Here is a 25,248-nt window from a genome sequence, read left to right as displayed (position 1 = left end):
CCAGAGATGCTGCCTGACCTGCTGAGTTACTCTGAACGTCGACACAAAATGCTGGAGTAATCAGGCAGCATCTCAGGAGAGAAGGAATGGGTGACGTTTAGGGTCGAGACCCTTCTTCAGACTGATGTCAGGGGAGGGGGCGGGACAAAGATAGGATGTAGTAGGAGACGGGAAGACAGTGGGAGAACTGGGAAGGGGGAGGGGTAAGGAGAGGAACTATCTGAAGTTAAAGAAGTCAATGTTCATATCGCTGGGGTGTAAACGGCCCAAGCGAAATATGAGGTGTTGTTCCTCCAATTTGCGCTAGGCCTCACTATGACAATGGAGGAGGCCCATGACAGAAAGGTCAGACTGGGAGTGGGAGGGGAGTTGAAGTGCTGAACCATCGGGAGATCAGGTTGGTTAAGGTGGACTGAGCGAAGGTGTTGAGCGAAACGATTGCCGAGGAACAGCATCTCATATTTCGCTTGGGCAGTTTACACCCCAGCTATATGAACATTGACTTCTTGAAAAAACTCCTGCCTTGCTGAGTTACTCCAACACCTTTGCTTCATGTTCCTCGCTTTTCCCCCCATTCTATTGGAAGTCCCACATATGCTCTGAGGAAACATTTTAATCTCACTCACTAGATCTACTATCGTCCTTCCCTCTTGTCAGAGTGAGTGCAACTCTGTTACAAGTAATGGGATGGACTTTAGTGTGATTGGCAAATGGTTGCTCTCAGCTGTTCATTAAACCTGCGCTTTGACCATATAATTTATTCATCCTTTGCACTGGAACTTTGGGCTCCAAGTGGTACGGTGGTTTCTAAAAGCAGTTAACACCTGTGGAGACAAAGGATTGGTGATGGTGCCGACTTGAAACATCACCCATCCTTTTTCTCCACAGATGCTGCCTGTCCTGCTGACTTACTCCAGCGCTTAGTGTCTATCTTTGGTTGAAACCAGAGGTATTTATTCACAAAATGCTGGAGTAACTCATCAGGTCAGGCAGCATCTCAGGAGAGAAGGAATGGGCGACGTTTCGGGTCGAGACCCTTCTTCAGCCTGATCTGGTTTAAACCAGCATCTGTAGTTCCTTGTTTCCAACATCTGTGGAAACGGGACAGAACCAGTCCTCTCCTGAAACCGCCGATGAGGGAACTGTTAATTAATGTTCTCTGGTCACGAGAGCCCAGCAGCGTTTGCACTTTCTGCGCCGGATGAGAAGTGCACACCTCCCCCATCCCATCCTCACCATAGGGCAGGGCCGTCTTAACGCATGGGCCTGATGGGCATTTGCCCGGGGGCCCATGAGCATAGGGGTCCCAAGCAGATCTATGTATGTTAAGTGACTTGCAATAAATAAATACTACTTTAAAAATGTAGGTTCAATAAGTGCTTTTTTCGCAACATTTTCCATCCCTAAGTGCTTCTCACAGCGATCTGTAAGTGCTTTTCGCAACAATGTAGCACCCTAAGTCCATCGCTAAGTGCTTTTTGCCGGCACGACAGGGGGGGGCTGGTAGGGAAAGGGGGGTGGGGGAGAGTAACGGTAGGGGCCCCAGTACACTGCTTTGCCCGGGGGCCCATAATGCTGTAAAAACGGCCCTGCCATAGGGGCACCATAGAGAGCATACTGACCAACTGCATCTCTGTCTGGTCTGGGGACTGCAAAGCCTCAGACTGGAAGTCCGTGCAGAGAGTGGTGAGAACGGCTGAGAAAATCATCGGGACTTCACTTCCTTCCATCCAGGACATTGCACACAAACGCTGCGTGACCAAGACCAACAACATTGTTAAAGACCCCACCCATCTCCATCACGGACTGTTCACCCTGCTGCCCCCTGGTCAGAGGTACTGCAGCACACGGAGCAGAACAGCCAGGGTTTGCAATAGGGCGGCACGGTGGCGCAGCGGTAGAGTTGCTGCCTTACAGCGAATGCAGCGCCGGACTCAGGTTCGATCCTGACTACGGGCGCCGTCTGTACGTTCTCCCCGTGACCTGCGTGGGTTTTCTCCGAGATCTTCGTTTCCTCCCACACTCCAAAGACGTACAGGTTTGTAGGTTAATTGGCTGGGCAAATGTAAAAATTATCGCTAGAGGATGTAGGATAGTGTTGATGTGCGGGGATCGCTGGGCGGCGCGGACTCGGTGGGCCGAAGGGCCTGTTTCTGCACCATTTCTCTAAAAAAAAAAGCTTCTTCCCCCGAGCCATCAGACTCTTGAATTCACAATGATCAGCTGCCATTATTTTATGTGCGAGTTACTTATTTATTTATTTTTCTTTAATCAATTTTTATTATTTGGTGTTACATTGTGAGCCAGTTGCAAGGCAATTCTGTTCAAATATGCACCCGTCTGCATAGTTTTGAAAGACAATAAAGTTATATTCATTCATTCATTAACAACTCCAAGTTTGAACCAGTAACAGCCAGATAGAATATTGGGTCTCGGCCTAAAACGTTGCCTATCCATGTTCTCCAGAGATGTTTCCTGACCTGCTGAGTTACTCCAGCATTTTGTGTCTATCCTCAGTGTAAACCAGCATCTGCAGTTCCTTACTGCCCATTCAGAGATGTTCCTCTTCAGTTTCAGGCCCCTCTGCTGGTGAGATCTGCAACTACATCTTATTATCTTAAAAACTGGATTAAAATCTCCCTCAAAGAACAAAGGTGCTGGTGGAACATGGGACTGCAGATGTTGGTTGAAGCAAAAGGCCAGAGTGCTGGAGTAAACCCATGGGTCACGCAGAATCTGTCACCCATTCCTTCTCTCCACATATGCTGCCTATCCCGCTGAGTTACTCCAGCATTTGGTGTGTACCAAGGAACATTCAAAAATTCCTTTGGTTTATCTTGAGGATCTCTCTCATCCCTTCATATCCATTGTATAAGAAAATAACTGCAGATGCTGGTACAAATCGAAGGTATTTATTCACAAAATGCTGGAGTAACTCAGCAGGTCGGGCAGCATCTCGGGAGAGAAGGAATGGGTGACGTTTCGGGTTGAGGCCCTTCTTCAGACTGATCTTCAGATCCCTTCATATCCATGCACCTGCCCAAATGTCTTTGAGGAGTCCATAATTGTGCTGACTAGGGCTGGGTGGTGGAGACGTCAAGACCAAGGGGACAGTTCATGAGGTTGGATCTTACGTGCTTGGAAGTGTAACTAAGTGTGACCCGCCTCATCACACATGATTTGAGGGAAGGACCCAACAGCGACCCAACAGGCACAACGCATTCTGCAGTAACAAGTCCTTTGTGTAAATGGCACATGTTTGTCGGTGAGGGCAAGTTACATAGAAACATAGATAGAAATATAGAAAATAGGTGCAGGAGGAGGCCATTCGGCCCTTCGAGCCAGCACCGCCATTCATTATGATCATGGCTGATCGTCCCCCATCATTACCCCGTGCCTGCCTTCTCCCCGTATCCCTTGATTCCACTATCCCCTAGAGCTCTATCTAACTCTCTCTTAAATTCATCCAGTGATTTGGCCTCCACTGCCCTCTGTGGCAGAGAATTCCACAAATTCACAACTCTCTGGGTGAAAAACTTCCTTCTCACCTCAGTTTTAAATGGGCTTCCCTTTATTCTAAGACTGTGGCCCCTGGTTCTGGACTCGCCTAACATTGGGAACATTTTTCCTGCATCTAGCTTGTCCAGTCCTTTTATAATTTCCTATGTTTCTATAAGATCCCCTCTCATCCTTCTAAACTCCAGTGAATACAAGCCTAGTCTTTTCAATCTTTCCTCATATGACAGTCCCTCCACCCCAGGGATCAATCTCGTGAACCTACGCTGCACTGCCTCAATTATAAGGATGTCCTTCCTCAAATTAGGAGACCTAAACTGTACAAAAGTTGGGTCGAAGCGCCTGTTACCACACTGTATTGCAGGGTGACTTGGACAGGTTGTGTGAGTGGGCGGATGCATGGCAGATGCAGTTTAATGTGGATAAGTGTGAGGTTATCCACTTTGGTGGTAAGAATAGGAAGGTAGATTATTATCTGAATTGTGTCAAGTTAGGAAAAGGTGATGTACGAGATCTGGGTGTCCTAGTGCATCAGTCACTGAAAGGAAGCATGCAGGTACAGCAGGCAGTGAAGAAAGCCAATGGAATGTTGGCCTTCATAGCAAGAGGAGTTGAGTGTAGGAGCAAAGAGGTCCTTCTGCAGTTGTACATGGCCCTAATGAGACCGCACCTGGAGTACTGTGTGCAGTTTTGGTCTCCAAATTTGAGGAAGGATATTCTTGCTGTTGAGGGCGTACAGTGCAGGTTTACTAGGTTAATTCCCGGAATGGCGGGACTGTCGTATGTTGAAAGACTGGAGCGACTAGGCTTGTATACATTGGAATTTAGAAGGATGAGAGGGGATTTTATTGAAACATGTAACATATAATAATATTAAGGGGTTGGACACGTTAGAGGCAGGAAACATGTTCCCAATGTTGGGGGAGTCCAGAACCCGGGGCCACAGTTTAAGAATAAGGGGCAGGCCATTTAGAACTGAGATGAGGAAAAACCTTTTCAGTCAGAGTTGTAAATCTGTGGAATTCTCTGCCTCAGAAGGCAGTGGAGGCCAATTCTCTGAATGCATTCAAGAGAGAGCTAGATAGAGCTCTTAAGGATAGCGGAGCAGGGGGTATGGGGAGAAGGCAGGAACGGGATACTGATTGAGAATGATCAGCCATGATCACATTGAATGGTGGTGCTGGCTCGATGGGCCGAATGGCCTCCTCCTGCACCTATTGTCTATTGTTTATTGTATGACTGGCTTTATGACTCTAAGACTTCCTTGTAGGATCGTCAAGGACAAATATGCATTAAAAATCACAAAAATGAAGGTAAGTTCGGTGTACAAGATCAAAAGTCATCAGAGTTATTCGGTAATTGTGTGGCAAATTATTAATGGACAGAGTTACTGAGAGGTTATCCAAATAAATTTGCATTAGTCAGCAGAACTGGATGGCGAATGTAAACTCCAGCAGCTGTCAAAGTCTGGGGTTACGACTGGTGAGCTACTGAGAGGGTAATTTGTTAGATCGTTAATTAGTTTAAAGCATTGAACAGCAGTTTCTTCCTCCAAGTTAGTCAGTATCATTGGCAATGTACAGAGCTTGGGCGGTCACGGTGGCGCAGCGGTAGAGTTGCTGCCTTACAGCGAATGCAGCGCTGGAGACCCGGGTTCCAAGCCGACCACGGGTACCGTCTGTACAGAGTTTGTACGTTCTCCCCGTGACCTGCGTGGGTTTTCTCCGAGATCTTCGGCTTCCTCCCGCACTCCAAAGACGAACAGGTTTGGAGGTTAATTGGCCTGGGAAATGTTTTTTTTAAATTGTCCCTAGTGGATAGTGTTAGTGTGCGGGGATCGCTGGTCAGCGTGGACCCGGTGGGCCGAAAGGGCCTGTTTCCGCGCTGTATCTCTAAACTAAACTAAGCTTGAGGATGCTCTGCTCATGAACGGTATTTACAGCGTGGAAACAGGCCCTTCGGCCCACTGAGTCCACGCCGACCAGCAATCACCCCGCACACTCTACACACACTAGGGACAATTTTACCGAAGCCAATTAACGGGTGGACAAATGCTAGAAATGAAAAGGTGACAAAAAGGTGTCAGATAAGAGGAGGTGCAAAATGTAAAGTCAGAGGGGGGGAGGTAGGAGGACGGGGACAGGGGTAGGGGAAAGGGGAGAACAGATAACTGGGTAAGGGGGACGGATAAGACAGAGGACATCGGCTTAAGGTGATGGGGCAAAGATTTAATAGGAATCTGAGGAGTAACTTTTTCACATAAAGGGTGGTGGGTGGAAGGAATGAGGGCAGCCATGGTGGCGCAGCGGTAGAGTTGCTGCCTTACAGCGCTTGCAGCATCGGAGACCCTGGTTCCATCCTGACTACGGGCGCCGTCTGTACGGAGTTTTGTACCTTCTCTCCGTGACCTGCGTGGGTTTTCTCCGAGATCTTCGGTTTCCTCCCACACTCCAACGACGTAAGGGTATGTATGTTAATTGGCTGGGTGTATGTGTAAATTGTCCCTAGTGTGTGTGGGATGGTGTTAATGTCGGCGCGGACTCGGTGGGCCTGTTTCCGCGTTGTATCTCTAAACTAAACGAAACAGAGCAGGCAAAACTCCAGTGATGAGATAGGGGTGCAGTCTCGCCACTCGCCAGCAGAGGGCATTCGCACTGAAACGATGGAGCATTGAAAATAAAAATTAACATGGGACAAAATTCATCTGGGAGACTGTTCAAAGAGAGCCAAAGAGATGACCACAGAAACAGGACCTCCAGCCCACAAAGCCAGCACTCAACATGCACACTCATCCCACTTTTTATTCTCCTCACACACAGTCATGGAGTCACACAGAGAGTGGTGAATCTGTGGAATTCTCTGCCACAGAAGGCAGTTGAGGCCAGTTCATTGGCTGTATTTAAGAGGGAGTTAGATGTGGCCCTTGTGGCCAAAGGGATCAGGGGGTATGGAGAGAAGGCAGGTACAGGATACTGAGTTGGATAATCAGCCATGATCATATTGAATGGCGGTGCAGGCTCAAAGGGCCTACTCTGCACCTATTTTCTATGTTTCTATGTCTAGTGTGGAAACAGGCCCTTCGGCCCAATTTGCCCACACCGACCAATATGCCCCGTCTACACTAGTCCCACCTGCCTGTGTTTGGACCATGTCCCTCCAAACCTATCCATGTACCTGTCCAAATGTTTTTGAAACGTTGTGATAGTCCTTGCCTCAACTACCTCCTCCAGCAGCTCGTTCCATACACCCACCAACCATTGTGTAAAAAGGTTACTCCTCAGATTCCTATTACATTCCCCCCCCACATCTTAAACCTATGTCGTCTGGTTCTTGGTGCTCATCATTCCCGAGATTCCAACTTAATTAGTTAAAATTCATAGAGAGCAATGCTACCACAGGATCACTCAAACTACTTTACGGCAAAGAAACAAAAACAGAAAATGCTAGAAACATTAAGGCAGTAAGTGTGGAAAGAGAAACAGAATTTTGTGACTGAGTTGTATGACTATTTCAGTGTTGTATAATTCTTATCCATGCTCTCAGAATAAAAGGACGTATCTTCAGAAAGGAGATGAGGAGGAATTTCTTTAGTCAGAGGGTGGTGTATCTGTGGAATTCATTGCCACACACGGTTGTGGAGGCCAAGTCATTGGGTATTGTTAAAGTGGAGATTGACAGGTTCTTGATAGGTAAGGGTGTCAAAGGTTATGGGGAGAAGGCAGGAGAAGTGGAGTTGAGAGGTTAATATCAATCGGCCATGAATGAATGGCCTCATTCTGCTGCAATGATTTATGAACTTATCACTTAATTGATAACTAGGAAAAAAACTGGAGATGTTCGTTTGAATCGAAGGGTAGACACAAAATGCTGGAGTAACTCAGTGGGTCAGGCAGCATCTCGGGAGAGAAGGAATGGGTGACGTTTCAGGTCGAGACCCTTCTTCAGTCTGAAGGAGGGTCTCGACCCGAAACGTCACCCATTCCTTCTCTCAAGAGACGCTGCCTGTCCCGCTGAGTTACTCCAGCATTTTGTATCTACTTAATTGATAACTTGTCACATGATTCTGTGTCCAAGCTGTAAGACTCTTTTCAATGCTATATGACTTTATATATGATGTATAACTCTATTTGGCCAAAGGCAAGTAAACAGGGCAGCTTAGATGGGACATCTTGGTCGCCATGGATGTTGGGCTGAAGGGCCTGTTTCCGTCCTGCATGACTATGAATCTAGAGTTAAAACTTCAGGTCAAAGATTGTCCATCACAATTGGTGAATGTTTCCTGCATTTTGTATTTTTGTTTGTGTCCATTGCTATAGGGTTTGTGGCATCCTCAGGTCACGACCAGTTATACATACAGTCCGGAAACAGGCCCATTGGCTTGGCCTATGCCAGCCAAGTTGCCCCATCTTATCGAAACATATAAGATTATTAAGGGGTTGGACACGTTAGAGGCAGGAAACATGTTCCCAATGTTGGGGGAGTCCAGAACCAGGGGCCACAGTTTAAGAATAAGGGGTAGGCCATTTAGAACGGAGATGAGGAAAAACGTTTTCAGTCAGAGTTGTAAATCTGTGGAATTCTCTGCCTCAGAAGGCAGTGGAGGCCAATTCTCTGAATGCATTCAAGAGAGAGCTAGATAGAGCTCTTAAGGATAGCAGAGTCAGGGGGGTATGGGGAGAAGGCTGGAACTGGGTACTGATTGAGAATGATCAGCCATGATCACATTGAATGGTGGTGCTGGCTCGAAGGGCCGAATGGCCTACTTCTATTATCTATCTACACTCGTCCCACCGTGTTTGGCCCACATCCCTCTATGGTTCAATGGTGCTTTTCTTGTCACATGTGTGAGGTGCAAACGCAAAGTGAAATCCTTTTCTTACAAACAGTCCAATAGCGTATTGCCAAACCCTTGTATATCCCCGATTAGCCAATTGTACAGAAATTGGGGCAGCACGGTGGCACAGCGGTAAAGTTGCTGCCTTACAGCGCTTGCAGCGACAGAGACCCAGTTCGATCCCGACTATGGGTGCTGTCTGTTCGGAGTTTGTACGTTCTCCCCATGACTGCGTGGGTTTTCTCCGAGACCTTTGGTTTCCTCCCACACTCCAAAGACGTAGATATTTGTAGGTTAATTGGCTTGGGTTTGCATGCTTGGTATAAATGTAAATTGTCCCCAGTGTGTGTAGCTTGTGTTAATGTGCGTGGGTCGCTGGACCTGTTTCCGCGTTGTATCTCTAAACTAAACTAGTCTACTGATCCCGCATGTAAGAGGCACCATGATTTGGCACCATTTTCAAAGTCCAGTCCGCACTCAGGTATCATCTAAACCGTTCCTACCCATGTACCTGTCCAAATGTCTTTTGAATGTTGTTATAGTAAGTGGAACCTTGTCATAACTTGGGGGAGCTATAATCTAGATATATTTCCTGAAGATAAGGTGTAGCAATTAACTAACTACACCACATCTGTGAAGTGTTTTGTCTGACTCCCGAAAGAATACTTTGTTCAGGTGGGAAGAGTTCAGAAATAAATTTTAAAGTAGAATTAAAATATATTTTAATTATTGTTGACTGAGGTATTTGCCAACCTGAGACAGTTCTGGAGAACTAATTTCCCAGAATAATTCTGATCCATGGGTATCCACCCAAGGGATAAAGATCTTCTTCAACATAAGCAGTTCCCACATGACTTTACCTGAAAAAATATCACTTAAACTTGGAAAATATTTTTCAAAATGATCTGACAGCTGCTCAAGGTAACATCCCAGGTGGGTTCAAATTTTCATTTTATTTGTCATGTTTACCATTGTGGAAGAGAGGGAGATGGGGTCAGGGGGAAAGAGGGAAAGAGAGGGGGAGGATGGAGAGCAAGTGCGGGAAAAGGGACAGTGGTTAAAGGTAGAGAGTGGGAAGCTGGATAAAGTGAAGGGGGGAGAGAGGAAGAGAGACAGAAAAGGAAGAATTGGGATGGGATAGATGGAAAGGAATGAAGAGAGAAAAAGAGGAGGAAGAGGAGACAAGGTGTGGAATGGAAAGATGATAAAAAAGAGTTCATGAAAGATGTCGAGAGGATGAGTAGAGAATAAAGAGGAAAGGTTAATAAAGATAATCACGAACTGGTGAAATTCACTTCAGTGTTAAGGTACACCTTTACAAATCACCCCCCCCCCCCCCCCCTCCTCACTTGTATCCCATTATCACTTGAAGGACCAAAGTGCTGCAGTAACTCAGCAGGTCAGGTGGCATCTCTGGAGAAAAAGGATGGGCGACGTTTCGGGTCAGGACCCTTCCAAAGACTAAAGAAGTACAAGATTAAATCCAGTAACTAATCAAGAATCTGTCAATCTCCACCTTAAAAATATCCATTGGCTTGACCTCTACAGCCGTCTGAGGTAATGGATTCCACAGATTCACCACCCTCTGATTAAAGACATTCCTCATCTCCTTACAAAAGGTATGTTCTTTTACTCTTGAGGCTGTGGCCTCTAGTCCTAGACTCTCCCACAAGTGGAAACATCCTCCACATCCACTCTATCCAGGCCTTTCACTTTTCAGTAAGTTTCAATGAGGTCCCATCCCAGATACTGTTCGCCTATTCATTATTTCTCCTCTTCATTTTCACTTTCCCATTGACTGGTCACTGGGGAACAGATTGGAGAATAACCAGCAAGCGATCGCAGTTCACCGGTTTATGTTAATTGAAGAATGAGGTCCCCCAATGACTGTAGTTGATCCGACCTGTTCATTTCTAACATTTGTGTGGGAAGGAACTGCAGATGCCAGTTTAAACGGCAGACCCAAAATGCTGGTGGAACTCAGCGGGACAGACAGCATCTCTGGAGAGAAGGAATGGGTGATGTTTCGGGTCGAGACCCTTCAGACTGAAGAAAGGTCTCAACCGGAAACGTCACCCATTCCTTCTGTTCGGAGATGCTGTCTGTCCCGCTGAGTTACTCCAGCTTATTGGGTCTCATTTCTCACATTCTATCAATTGTTCACTCGCTCTGCAGTGAAAGGCCACCAGGTGGCAGCATTGCCCAGATTTCAGTTATTAATGGGAAGAAAGTGTCGTCATTTAGATTTATTTTTTAGATTTAGAGATACAGCGCGGAAACAGGCCCTTCGGCCCACCGAGTCCACGCAGCCAGCGATCCCCGCACATTAACACTATCCATCCTACACACTCTAGGGACAATTTTTTTGCATTTTACCCAATCAATTAACCTACATACCAGCACGTCTTTGGAGTGTGGGAGGAAACCGAAGATCTCGGAGAAAACCCACGCAGGTCACGGGGAGAACGTACAAACTCCGTACAGACGGCGCCCGTAGTCAGGATCGAACCCGAGTCTCCGGCGCTGCATTCGCTGTAAGGCAGCAACTCTACCGCTGCGCAACCGTGCCACAAAGCAATGCTAAAGGCACACCTTGCTTGCTTAGGCATGAATGAACTCTGCCAGTTTATTACATTTGGACAAAAGGAACTGTAGATGCTGGATTACAAGAAAAAGACACAATGTGCTGGAGTAACTCAGTTGACCATGCAGTATATGGTCTGGCCTGTTAGTTACTCCAGCACTTTGTGGTATTTGGATTGTAGTCACAGTCTACCTTTTATTTGCAGATTTTTTGCTCACCACACCAACGCTTCCTCATCCTTAGGCTTAGGAAGTTCGTCATGTCCCCGACAACTCTCACCAACTTCTACAGAAGTGCCGTTGAAATAGTTTTTTTGGGATGCATCACAGCTTGGTTTAGGAACAGCTCCACCCAAGACCGTAAAAAATGGCAGCAAATTGTGGATGCAGCCCAGACCATCACACAAACCGACCTCCCTTCCATTGACTGCATTTATACTTCACGCTGCCTCAGCAAGGCCAGCAGCATAATCAACGACGTCGCACCCTGGCCACTCCCTCTTCTCCCCTCTCCCATCGGGCAAAAGGGACAGAAATGTAAAAACACACATCACCAGATTCAGGGGCAGTTTCTTCCCAGCTGTTTTCAGGCAACTGACCCATCCCTACCACAACTCAAGAGCAGTCCAGAACTACTATCTACCTCGTTGGAAACTGTCGGTACTATCTTTGATCAGACCTTACTGGCTTTATCTTGTACTAAACATTATTTCCTTATAGTGTATCTGTACACTGTGGACAGCTCAATTTTAATCATGTATTGTCTTTCCGCTGACTGGGTTAGGACGCAACAAAAGCTGTTCACTGCACCTCGGTCGGTACACATGACAATACACTAAACTGACCTTTTATTTTTACATTTTTGAGAATGATTGAAATTTAGTTCTCTGCTTACATCAGTACTTACTAATTAGAATACTGCCCGAGCTGGGATGCAGTATTCTGGAGTTACACTTTAGTTCAAGTCTATGCTGATATATTGAAACAACCACACACAAAATAACCATGCACAAACTACTAGCTTGCAACATAATGTTGTGAAGAACTGCATTCAGCAAATAAATACCTAAATTTAGACAAAATTAATTTTTGTCTATTCATGAATAAGTTAATTGTTCCAGCCAAACTACATTAATTGCATAAGGCACAAAATTTGAAACTGACTACGTATTTTTTGCTTTGGGACTGGAAACGTAAGGCACCAGAAGACAATTATTTTCCATCACCATCTCTCCTATCCAACAAACTAGAAACAAGTTACTTGATCTGTTTAATTGTAAGTTGTAATAATAATTATATAAGTATTTCATTATATGTTATATGAGCAGAATTAGGCCATTCGGCCAATCAAGTCTACTCTGCCATTCAAGTCAAGGTCAGTTTATTGTCACATGTACCAATTAAGGTACAGTGAAATTTGAGTTACCATACAGCCATAAAGACATACAACCATATAAAAGTTAACATAAACATCCACCACAGTGGATTCCACATTCCTCACTGTGATGGAAGGCAATAAAGTTCAAACTTCTTCCCCTTTATCTCCCACGGTCGGGCAGTCAAACCATCTGCAGTCGGGGCGATCAAAGCCCCTGCAGCCGACGGTCAAAGCCCCCATTGGGGTGATCGAAACTTCCGCGTCGGGGCGGTTGAAACTCTCTCCTTGATAGGGCATTGCTGATCTATCAAGATAAGATCGATATCTTACAGGATGATAAGATAAATATCTATCTTATCATCCTCTAAGGAAGAACAGGTGAATTCAAGTAGAAAACACTCCCTGCAAATAGGCAATCCATCATGTTTCTGTTTCCATCATCAGTTCCCTTTGTGCACAGGTTTGATTATGTACTAGACCAAGTGGACCCGTTGGGCCCAAACCTCTCCTGCATTGGTGCAGCACCTTCTCCTCCCCTCTTCTCCTCCCCTCTCCTCCACCACCACCTCCTCCACCACCACCTCCTCCACCACCACCTCCTCCACCATCACTTCCTCCACCACCACCACCTCCTCCACCACCACCCCCCCCCCCCCCCCCCCCACCCCACCCCCTCCCCTCCCCCCCACCCCACCCCCTCCCCGGGAGATAAATTTAAATTTTAAAATGTGAATAACTTTAAAAAGATAACACCGATTTCAATGAAACTTCTTCCATTAGCACCAAAGGGACGATAGTGAGTAAGATGGGCCTAAAATTGTCGTGCTATCGTGTAACGTTTTGGTTGTAGTTCAGGAACAAAACAAACAAGAGTTTTAGTATATAGATGGTTCAAACTGAGAGCAGCTGAAACTTTAAAATCAAGAATGCTTTATTAAGACAAGCAAATTATGGCTAAGTTAAAGAAAAACACATTTAAAATTGTTTAATCTATTTTAAAATGTACAACAATTTGAAGTAACGCAAGTCCAAATTTTCCATCGCTAGGCAAATGGGTAAATCCAGTTAGTTTCTATCAAAATATACATGGCAAACAAATGCAAAATAAAAGTATTCTCAATTCACCACAATTATATGAAGTTATCAGATCTAAATATTTGTAGAGAGCAAGTCTTGAGAACGGTTCACATTAAAACACCGGAAATCATTGCATCCTTTCTCAATGTTACTGATTGTATCCAATTACGGCATCCTGTTCCTGATTAGTAACACAGTATTGTGTATAATATATATTTCACTAAATAACTATCATAAATTAATAAGCATTCAATAACACTCTGCGCTATGCCTGAACCCGACATACATCAAATGTAATTATATCCCCAGGGCCAATTTCCAAAACATATTGATGGCAGATTAATGTTTCAAAGCATTATCGTTAACAGCGTGATTGAATGACACAAATAACGTGGGTGGTAAGAGGTCTTCAAAAGAATTTACAATTAAAATCCATAAAGTCCGTCAAATTAAAGTTAGTGACGCTACCAGCAACACCTTCTGCAGTGGTCCTATAGTGTTGTTTCCATTAATAAAGTCAGACAGCCTTACTGTGTGGAAACAGGCCCTTTAGCTCAACTTGTCCAAGCTACACTAGTCCCACCTACCTGCATTTGACCCATATCCCTCTAAAACCTGTCCTATCCGTCCGTATACCTGTCTAAATAACAATGATTAATGATGAATAATACATTTTTCAATTTAACTTGCCAAGCTTAAATGATTTGTTTATTGAATTTTTGAGCACTAAATTCCTACTCTGCTGTTAATTTTTTGCACGATTTAAATTATGTAATGATCAGGTGCAAAACAAAAAAACGATCATCGGGAAATGTCTTGTTAAGCTCTGTGAATGCTACCAAACAGAGCTAACTTGCATATTGACAAACAAGTTTATCCAGGACTACATTCAATGCCCAAATTAGATTGATAATGGAATTTCTTTCATTAATATGAGAGGTTGGCCTCGCTAACCATCTGTCTAGTCCTTTTCTTCTTTTGTTGTTTTTAGTCTGTTGTTAAATGTATGCTTTAGTGTATCTTTAGTTTTTTTATTTTGTGGGGGGTGGGAAACTTTTTTAAATCTCTTTCCTCGACGGAGATGCAATTTTTTCCGTATTGTATCTCCGTCCACACATCGTGGAGCTGGCGGTCCCTTTGCTGGGGATCGACTTTGGGAGCTCCAACTGCGAGAGCCTGCGGACTTAACATCCTGGAGCTCGGTTAGGCATCAACTTCGGGAGCTCCAAGCTGCAGGAGCTTCGACTGCCCCGACTGCAGGAGAAAAGAAGGGTGGAAGAGAATACTTTATTGCCTTCCACCATTACAGTGCACTGTGGTGGATGTTCATGTTAATTTTTATGTAGCTGTGTGTCTTGTTGCCTTTTTTGGTATGACTGTATTTGGCAAATTAAATTATTTGTCTCTTTTTACATACTTGGCTAATAAATTAATTACAATGCAGTACAATAATACTCTGCAATGATTTACAAGTGAAGGGATTAAATTAAGGAAGCAACATGCCTTTACTTTTCTATCTTTGGAAAGCCACTCTAGATGCATGTTCTAAATCTGTAAAAAAGACCAACTTTTTTTTTTAAAGCTTTTCAGGTTACCCTCAAGGGATCCTTAAGCAAAAAAGCTCACAAACTAAACATTCTCCTAAACTGAGAGATTTAACCTGAGTGAAACAATTCTGAACAGAGGAACAGTGTGTGGTGTTAAAATTAAGATACAGTGGATAGCTGTTACCACTTTATTTCGGGATTCTATAATTTTGGCATGCACAATGGGCACTATAGTTGTGTTCTGAAATGAATCCAAAATCAACATATATTATATGTAAGCACACATTATGTGCGAATGCTTGAAATCAAATGGACCTTAGAAAGCATGTAACTTGTAGTCATTCTCTCCTAGAACCAATAATTAAGCATAGCTCTGTGGCAAAGTGCAAGGATTTGGATAGATATGAAAGGAATGTGACAGCATTTTGCACTGCTGGGGAAAAGAAAAAAAACAAGAGTGCTTGTTTAGGACCAATTTGGAATATTGTGAGCAATTTTGGGCACCATATCTGAGGAAGGATGTGCTGGCTCTGGAGCGAGCCCAGAGGGGGTTTACAGGAATGATCCCAGGAATGAGTAGGTTAACCTATGATGAGCGTTTGTTGGCACTGGGCCTGTACTCGCTGAAGTTTAGAAGAATGAGGGGGGACCTCATTTAGACATACAGAATAATGAAAGGCTTGGATAGAGTGGATGTGGAGAGGATGTTTCCACTAGTTGGAGAGTCTAGGACTAGAGGTCATAGCTTCAGAATTAAAGGACATTCTTTTAGGAAGATGCAGATAGATTTCTTTAGTCAGAGGGTGGAGAATCTGTGGAATTCTTTGCTACAGGCGATGGAGGCCAAGTCAATGGATATTTTTAAGACAGAAATAGATAGATTTTTGATTATTACAGGTGTCAGAGGTTATGGGGGAAGACAGGAGAATGGGGTATGGAGAGATAGATCAGCCATGATTGAATGGTGGTATAGACTTGATGGGACGAATGGCCTAATTTTACTCCTATCACTTATGACCTTATGACTTTGTGCAACTGCTCAGTTGCTTTTAAAGCAAAGGGATTGGCAGTGATCAAGAAAAAATGGCAACATCCCAAGAGGTGGCCCTGAGGTATTGGTGAAGACAGAAGAGAAACTCGTCCATTCTATGAGAATACTCAATATGACATAAAAGGATAGACACAAAGTGCTGGAGTAACTCAGCGGGTCAGGCAGCATCTCTGGAGAAAAAGGATGGGTGACGTTTCGGGGCGGGGCCATTCTTCAGACTCTTCAAACGTCACCCATCCTTTTTTCTCCAGTGATGCTGCCTGTCCCGCTGAGTTACTCCAGCATTTTGTGTCTATTTTCGGTATAAACCAGCATCTGCAGTCCCTTCCTACACATGACATGAAAGGAAATTGACTAGAAATCTAAAGAAACTGGACTGGAAGTTTGTGTTTTTGCGGTCAGTATCATATTCTTGTGTACGAAAATAACTGCAGTGAAACAGCACCCATTCTTTCTCTCCAGAGATGCTGTCTTTACCGATCCCCCAAAGTGTCACCTATCCTGGTTCTACAGAGATGCTGCCTGACCCACTGAGTTACTCCAGCACTTTGTGTCTATCTTTGTCCCAAAGAAAAATGGACACAATGCAAAGTGGCATCATAAGACAAATAGAGGCAATTACCAGATTGGCTCTGCATTGAAGAAAACGAACTGAGCTGGAAACACAACAATCATCAGCTTTATAATTTGAGGTTGTATCAAATGATTGTATAAGCCTGGGCCCCAATAACTCTTGTTTGTACCCTTGGTTTACCTGGTGTTTAAAACAGTCAGTAGAAGAGTGAAGGGCTTACACTCAGATTGCATAGTGTATGAAACACAAGATGAACCCTCTCAAAACAAACTTAAACCAAAAATGGTAAATGCTATTTAATGGAGTAAATGGAGTTTATCATCAGTAAAGAGGTTTCTTAACAACCAGATCACCAACCACACAATGACATTACCAATGACAAACAAAACATATTCCACAGAACTAGTTCTTCACTGGAAGAAATAGCATGTAACATCTGTAATGTTGTTGGGAGCACTAGATTATTCTTCACGTATTGCAAATTAATATGAAAATATCAGTTTTAACCATACAATATTTAAAGCTGGAAGTTGAAAAAGCAAATGAACAAAGGTTGAGTTGCAAGTAATGCAGCACAAATTTATTTACCCAAGGAAATTCTGGAAATAGACTTTAACAATGGCTTTTTGTTATAAATTACCTCAACGGATGTCTTTCAGTGCGTTATGAAATTCCAGACAAAAGTCGACATCAAAGTCTACAAAGCTAGTATAACTTTTCATACAATATTTAAGGTTTTTTTTTAAACTACCTTCGTGAACAAATAAAATAGTGCAGATTCCAGTAAAAGTCAGCAGGTCAGGCACATCTGGAGAGAAATCACATGCCTTGGAATTCCGAGGAACAGTTTCATAAACCTAAATTCCACTTAAACAATCTTAGGCAGAGGTTGATTGATCCCAATGCATTCTTTTGGAATCAGTAATTTCATGCTTGACGCAAGTGGGGCACGAGATGAAGAAATCAAAATAATGGAATGCAAAGGAAAAACAAAATTGATGAGGCTAATAATATTAGCTCAGTTCAGATTAGTTTATGGTCACGTGTACCGAGGTACAATTAGAAGCTTTTATCGTGTGCTAACCAGTCAGCGGAAAGGCAATATATGATTACAAATCGAGCCATTTACAGTGTGTAGAAACATAAGGGAAAAACATTTAATGCAATCATAAGAAAAGTAAGAAATGTAGCTGTAGTGGAGATTTAAGAGCATGGACCGATTGTAATATGCGATTGTAGATCTGCTTCTGTGGCTAGTACGCAAATAGTCGCCTGGGTTGGGCACCATCTTGGAAGTGTGCATGGTGGCTATTTAATGCTATGATACGACAATAGTGGAGATGAGAGCAACTCTGAAGATTGGTATTATTACAATCTGGATCAATAAATGTCAGTGGCTTCTAACATAGGGGACTGTTATATGGACTCACTGGCGCATATATACAAGCAACAACATCTTTCAGTCATTTGTTTCAACATGTAGGCAATTTAAGATGTCCAAGTCCTCCAATTTGCACTGGGCCTCACTGACAATGGAGAAGGCCCAGGACAGAAAGTTCAGTGCGGGAATGGGAGGGGGAGTTAATGTGTTTAGCAACCAGGAGATCAGGTAGGTTTAGACAGACTGAGCTGAGATGTTCAGCGAAACAATCGTCGAGCCTGCCATTTTAATATATTTTTGATGCCATTCATTGAAATACAGTGGAGTTACGAGTCATTTTAGGGTTCTTTACTGTACGGGTGTGCAATGTGCAGTATTGGTGACAGTAGAAATTAATCCAAAGTCCCAGCTGTGTTTAGAGGAAGGAGCCAGAATTTCGGCAGTGTTTTGCAGAATCTTGCATATACAGGATGTCCCCAGGTTATGACCGACTGAGATACCTTCATTCCTACGAATGGCAGTTCTAGTTTTCTTTCCCTCCCTCTCCCCACTTTCAGTGATTGTTTTCTCTTTCTTTGTTTTATGTATTTTTGATGCCATTCAATGAAATACAGTGGAGATAAGAGGGATTTTAGTGTATTTTTTGACTTGCAAAAGACAAAAATTGACTTACGGACATCTGTAGAAACGGACCTGTTTGCTACCCGAGGATGGCCTTGTAGCACACATTTCCCTATCAACAGTGCACACCTGTCATATATAAACACCACTGTTACCTTTTATTTCACATATGCTACACTTAGCACAGTCACCTAATAATCATCCTGTTTTGATTGTGCAAAAAAAGCAAAACAGTTGAGAAATAAATTATTTTATACACAGATTAAGCTTTTGTACTGACACATTAAATCAGCACAGATAATATCCAAATATTTCCACATAGCAAAGACAGAGCGAAAATTCTACATCAAACACATTCTGCACCATCCATGCACTCCCAAGATTACACAATATCCTCTGTAATAAACATTTACCAAATCTGGCTTTGTTTTTTTTTCACCCAAATTAATCATGTTTTATTCTTTATAAACCCTCACATTTTTCTGAGAATATTGAAAAATATAGCTTTACGAAAAAAATCTATATTTGGAAAAGTGTGAACATGGTGCATCACATTCACTATTTTTGTTTCCTCTTGTATAGGATTTTTAGCAATCTTACATGAATATATTATTTTTAAAATACATTATTTCACACACGTGTACAGTAGGGGATCAGATAAACCCTATCTGGCTTGTGAATCAGCAAACTAAGGCAAAAGCAAACTTCTTTAGAAAAAATTATACTAGTGTTAACCTCAAGAAGGAAAATAAAACAATTTAAGGCAGTATTATTGATAAAACGAATTGTGTTAAATATCGCCGAAAGCTATTAATATAGGACATTTTAATCAAAACAGTGAATGAACAAACAGAGGTTTGCACTCTATATATTGGCCCCGTAGAAATACATGGCAGACTTAAGTTTTCTGGTGTACAACTCATTTTAAGGCATTTTAAAAGAGGAGATAACTATTTTCCAAGAACTTAATGTTTTTTTGTTTTATGGAGTACATACATACATTTTATATATATATATGTATATATATATATATATATATAAGGCGTGCAGTTCATGGCTCAGTCCAAACTGCTATATATCACAAGTAGTGAAAATATGTTGCCAGCACTGATGCAACTCAGTCCTTCATTGACACAATTTATCCCGGTAATGGTCAAATTGCATTGGTCAGAAGATTTCGCTTTAAAAAAAACAAGAAAAGAAACTCTGCTTCAAGTTAGTTTCCAGAACCTCAAGTTTTCTTTTGTGTCCAGAAGCAATAGTTGGTTTTACAACTTCAAACAGGGAAGCTATTGGCAGTGTCAATCATTATGGCTTGTTTTGCTGATCATATTCTATTATCAACTGCTTGATGTGGGATAGCTTTCGATGTAGATACTCACAACGAATCTTCTCTTCCCGATAAGTAGGATGAGCCTATTCCAAACAGGGAAAAAGAACACCCACTTTTATAAAACTGTCAACCATATTTTCAATTACCCAAATTCTGTACAACAGCTTGTGTGAAATAGTACCTACAATCCCTACTATCTATTTTCAAAATGAGAAGAATCTAGTTTAGTTTAGTTTATTGTCACGTGTAGTGAAGTGCAGTGAAAAGTTTTTGTTGCGTGGTAACCAGTCAGCGGAAAGACAATACATGATTACAATTAAGCCATTCGTATTGTACAGGTACATGATAAAGGGAATAACGTTTAGTGCAAGATAAAGCCAGCAATTTCCAATCAAAGATAGTCCAAGAGGTCTCCAACGAGGTAGATAGTAGTTCAGGACTGGTCTCTTGTTGTGGTAGGATGATTCAGTTGCCTGATAACAGCTGGGAATCAACTGTCCCTGAATCCAGAGGTGTGCGTTATCACACTTCTGTACCTTTTGCCCGATGGGAGAGGGGAGAAGAGGGAGTGGCCAGGGTGCGACATCCTTGATTATGCTGCTGGCCTTGCTGAGGCAGCGTGAGGTGTAGATGGAGTCAATGGAAGGGAGGTTGTTTTGTGTGATGGTCTGGGTCCACAATTCTCTGCAATATCCTGCGGTCTTGGATGGAGCTGTTCCCAAATTATGCTGTGATGCATCCCAATAAAATGCTTTCTACGGCACATCTGGAAATGTTGGAGAGTTGTGGGGCAACATGCCGAACTTCCTAAGCCTTCTAAGTTAGTAAAGAGTTGCCGTGCTTTCTTGGCCGTTGCTTCAATATGGGTGGTCTGGAAGAAGTTGTTGGTGATATTTATTATTAACAACTTCTCCTGGACCACCTTCTGGAAGAGTTCCAGAAAAATATGCAAAACCCAAAGCTACTTAAGGTTTTTATGCAGTAAAGGTTTAATCATATTTAATTCAGAAGGCTTCGAACTTCAGACTGCTTGCTACAGTGATATGTAAATGAGGATGAGGAAGGCATATAAAGCAGGATACAGTACTTAATAAATCAGGAGAGCTGGACTATAAAACCAAAGATAGCGAAACATGGACATGAATCTATCCAAAATTTGGATCAGTAATACAAATACATTATAAATGAGAGAATGCTTATCAAATCTGTGTAAAAACAAATCATTATGCCTGAAACATTACAAGCATCCGCACCAGTATTGTTACAAATCATCCATCCGAAACATTCATTCGGATTTTCTCTTTTCAACGATACACTGAGCAATTCTAGCATTTGTTTTTAATGTAGATTCCTTGCAATTGCTCTGCACCACTCAATTCCAGATTGTTTCTTTGCCCTTTCTAAAAATGTCATCATTCGTCTTCACGAGTTAACACTCTTCCAAACAGTTCACGTTTAATTAACTAGCTTTCTTCTCTCTCTTTTGAACGGTGTCAAATGAACAATCTTGGTCTCCATCCTACTATAGGCATCCCCATTGTTCACCTCTCTACAATCTAAAGGGGCAATTTTTTCCACACAATGGGTGGTATAGGGATCGAGCTGCCAGAGGAGGTAGTTCAGGCAGGTACTATTGTAACATTTAAAAGACATTTGGACAGGAACATGGATAGGAAAGGCTTAGAAGGATATGGGCCAAATGCAGATACATGGAACTAATGGAGACGGGACATCTTGGTTGGGCGAAGGCCCTGTTTCCATGCTGTATATAACTATAACGCTGATAGAATCACAGATAAGTCATCGTCATATAGCATGTAAACAGGCCCTTCAGCCCAATTTGCCCATGCCAACCAACATGTCCCATCTAGACTAGTCCCACCTGTTTGGCCCATATCCCTCTAAATCTATCCTATCCAAGTGCCTGTCTAAGATGAAGAGTAGTTAGTCTGAAATATTAACAGAGTCATAGACTTTGGCCCACCAAGTTGGCATACTGGACAAGTCCTATTTGTCTGCATTTGGCCCTTATCTCGCTAAAGCCATGACAAATGAACTGCAGGTGCTGGAACCTTGTGTCGAATGCAAAGTGCTGGAGTAATTCTAGCGATGCTCCACAGATGTTACCTAACTCGCTAAGTTACTCCAGCACTTTGTGTTCCCTCTAAAACCTTTCTATCCATATATCTGTCCAAATGTTTTTTAAAGTTGTGGAGTAATGGAAAATGTGCCATTTTCATGTGCACTCTATGCCCCCCTCCACAGATGCTGCCTGGCCGGCTGAGTTACTCCAGCACTTTGTACCTGTCCACGCTCCACAGATGCTGCCTGGCTCACTGAGTTTTGTGTGCATTTTTTTGTTTTATTTCATTAAAATATGATCGGTGAGAAAATACCCATACCACGATATTGCCAGGCAACATGGTCCTCTGAAAGAGTTAACAGGCTTCTTCTTAAAAGTTAAGAGATCAGCAAGGAAATAAATTTATGGTAGCCAGATGCTTGCAATGTTGATCGATGGCATGAAACAGATTCCAATTTAACAATAAAACAAAAATCTGTCAAACACTAAATCTCTGCAATTCGGAACAGTAACCTACCTTTTTAAATTTCCTATATTTTTCAAATATTTGATCCTCTGCCATCTGAAAGACAATATCATAAATTTAAGAACTTGAAGTCAGTTTTATTTAACCACCCATTGATCATACAAACTCGCACATGCATGATAAAATGCGATAATAACCCTTTCCCATTTTGCATTATCAATTTATAAGGCCGAGGTTTGCTTGATAAATGCATGGACACATTGTGTTCTTTGTGCATGGTTAGCAGCTTTATAAATTTGTTCCGCGTTTCTGAATTTATGATGCCCATGAACATTGATGCAAGTTTGTGCACCGTGACATCAAATGGTTGACAATGCACTAACTGATGCTACTTACCCGTGGATCATTGGCTTGCGCATTGGCTTAGGCTATTAACCAAAAAGGTCTTAAAAAGAGAGTTGGCTGCAACACAAATGCATCTATACTTTTGAAGTCTACCTCACTAACCATGTATAAGGCCACCTGTTCAAAATTCCTCATCTAGCTTGTACGAATATTTTTTTTTTGCAAAATGCATGGAGACATTTTGTCATGTTGCAAACTGTTGTTTTTTTTTTGTTGCAGATTTGCTCTTTCAAGCTGCAGTTCAAATTAGAAGCAAGGAAATAATGTCCGCCCAGCCATCACTCCCCAAATTCTGAGTAGAACCAGAAACTTCCACGTGTCCATGTACTGTGTCATATTAATTGATCTCTATACTAGCTGTAGCAATTTAATGGTCTTTGGATTACCCACATAGTGTGGCCAAATGATAGTGTTTATCGTGGGTTCCCATGCCAGTTTATTTTGTGTTTTTCTAGAAGATACACTTATGTTAACAACTTTGTTATGGTTTTGTTGAACTTAATATTATCCAGACTTGTTAGTTTAGTTTAGAGACACAGCATTAAAACAGGTTCTTCGGCCCACCGAGTCCATACCAACTATTGATTACCTATTCACACTAGTATTATGTTATCCCACTTTCCCGACACACTAGGGGCTATTTACAGAGGCCGATTAACCTACAAACCCACACATCTTTGGGATGTGGTAGGAAACTAGAGCATCCAGAGCAAACTCAAGCAGTCACAGGGAGAATGTGCGAACTCTATAAAGAGAGCACCCGTACTCAGGACTGAACCCGGGTCTCTGGTTCTGTGAGGCAGCAGCTCTACCAGCAGCGCTACTGTGCTGCCTGCTTCTAAGTAAAGAAATCCAAAGCAGCTAATAAAATGGAGACACAAGAAAATGTAATTGCTGGAATCTTAAGTAAAAGCTAAGTGTTGAAAGAACTCAGCAGGTCAGGCAGCATCTGTGGAAGGAATGGGCTTTGGTCTGACCGAAACATTGTCTGTTCATTCCCTCCACCGATGCTGCCTGACCCAATGAGTTCCTCCAGCACTTTGTGTTTTACACAAAGCAGCTATAAATTGGGTTGGAGTGATTATAAAAGTACAAGATTGATGCTTATTTTGACATGATAAATAATTTCATACAAAAGTAATATATTGTCATGCCATTATCGTAAACAGTCATTGATTCAGCATTTTCTGGTCAGCTTCCATTTTAAATATTCAATTATAATGTTCACAAGCTGCCAAGCAAACACTTAATTATGTTGTTCTTCATCTTGCTTGAATTGTTTTGGTGCAAGTCAACTGTGAAAGTAGCTGGATACATTTATTTTTTAATTAATTCTTTCCTCACTTGAATGATTAAAACACAGCACATCTACTAGTCTAACATACTGCCATGTGTAGATGCAGGGGAGCTTTACAGAGGTATATAATAATTGGAAATACACAAATCACATATCAAACGTAAGTGTGCATCTTCCATCCCTACCCAATGAATTTTACTGCTTAAACATTCGTGATCAGCAGAAAATGAAAGGAGGGAAAATATGCAGAGGGGAAAAAAGGAGCAAAAAGCAATATCTTTTGCTGATCAATTATGCTTTCACTTACCTTATATTCCTCTGTTCCAGGACTAAGTGTTTTGATCTTTGATCCCAACTGCATGAATTGTTCTGTTACATTTCCAATTCTAGTGTGAAGATCTCTGTATTCATTGTACTCTGCATTGAAATCATTCCGATAATTTTGGCACAATTCTAAAGATGTAATGGCACTGTATTTCCTAAAAGAAATAAGTTAACTATGTAACTAAGTTTTCAAAAATATGTTATTGTTTTTGTTTAATCAATAGCATTACAAGATATAACAGATAATTATAGATTTTGTTTTAACTGTTTAGTTTAGATTTTAGTTTAGGGATACAGTGTGGAAACAGGCCCTTCGGCCCACCGAGTCTGCTCCGACCAACAATCACTCCATGCACTAGTTCTATCCTACACAGTTGGGATAAGTTACAGAAGCCAATTAACCTACAAACCGGCACGTCTTTGGAAAGTGGGAGAAAACCGGAGAAAACCCACGCAGTCACGGGGAGAACATGCAAACTCCGCACAGACAGCACCAGAGGTCAGGATTGAACCCGGGTCTCTGGCAGCAACTCTACCGCTGCGCCACCTCTGATGGACTTCAGTAATTTGCTAGGAAAGAGGTGGCACTTCCATACTTTCTGATTCACTTACACCTTAACAATATCTTTGTTTTTCTATTTATATTAACTATAATTTTAACTCTAGATTTTAAATGAGAATCAAATTATGAAAATTCATCTGTTGACTGAGCTTAATCAGGTGTGCAGAATTTTCTCTTGTTCAAAAATATTCAGAGACCAAATTAAATTATTAAATA

The 25,248-nt window shown here is 42.3% G+C and overlaps 1 protein-coding gene across 4 annotated transcripts in view; it reads right to left on the bottom strand.

Moving 5' to 3' along the window:
- LOC144608854 (RNA polymerase II elongation factor ELL) overlaps nt 1-25,248 on the bottom strand; it is a 79,809-nt gene that overhangs the window by 733 nt on the left and 53,828 nt on the right. For 2 of the 4 annotated variants that reach the window (XM_078427035.1, XM_078427037.1), the window contains 3 exons: nt 24,454-24,625; nt 22,496-22,540; nt 18,703-19,978 (listed from right to left, as the gene is read on the bottom strand). In XM_078427035.1, coding sequence (XP_078283161.1) covers nt 19,871-19,978; nt 22,496-22,540; nt 24,454-24,625 — 325 coding nt within the window. In that variant the 3' untranslated portion in view covers nt 18,703-19,870. The other 2 variants (XR_013549245.1, XM_078427036.1) reach the window with 2 other exon arrangements.

Source organism: Rhinoraja longicauda, chromosome 33, assembly GCF_053455715.1.
Source record: "Rhinoraja longicauda isolate Sanriku21f chromosome 33, sRhiLon1.1, whole genome shotgun sequence".
Classification (NCBI taxonomy): Eukaryota; Metazoa; Chordata; class Chondrichthyes; order Rajiformes; family Arhynchobatidae; genus Rhinoraja; species Rhinoraja longicauda.
Note: the sequence above shows the minus strand (reverse complement) of the source record. Positions and strands in the feature narration are given on the sequence as shown.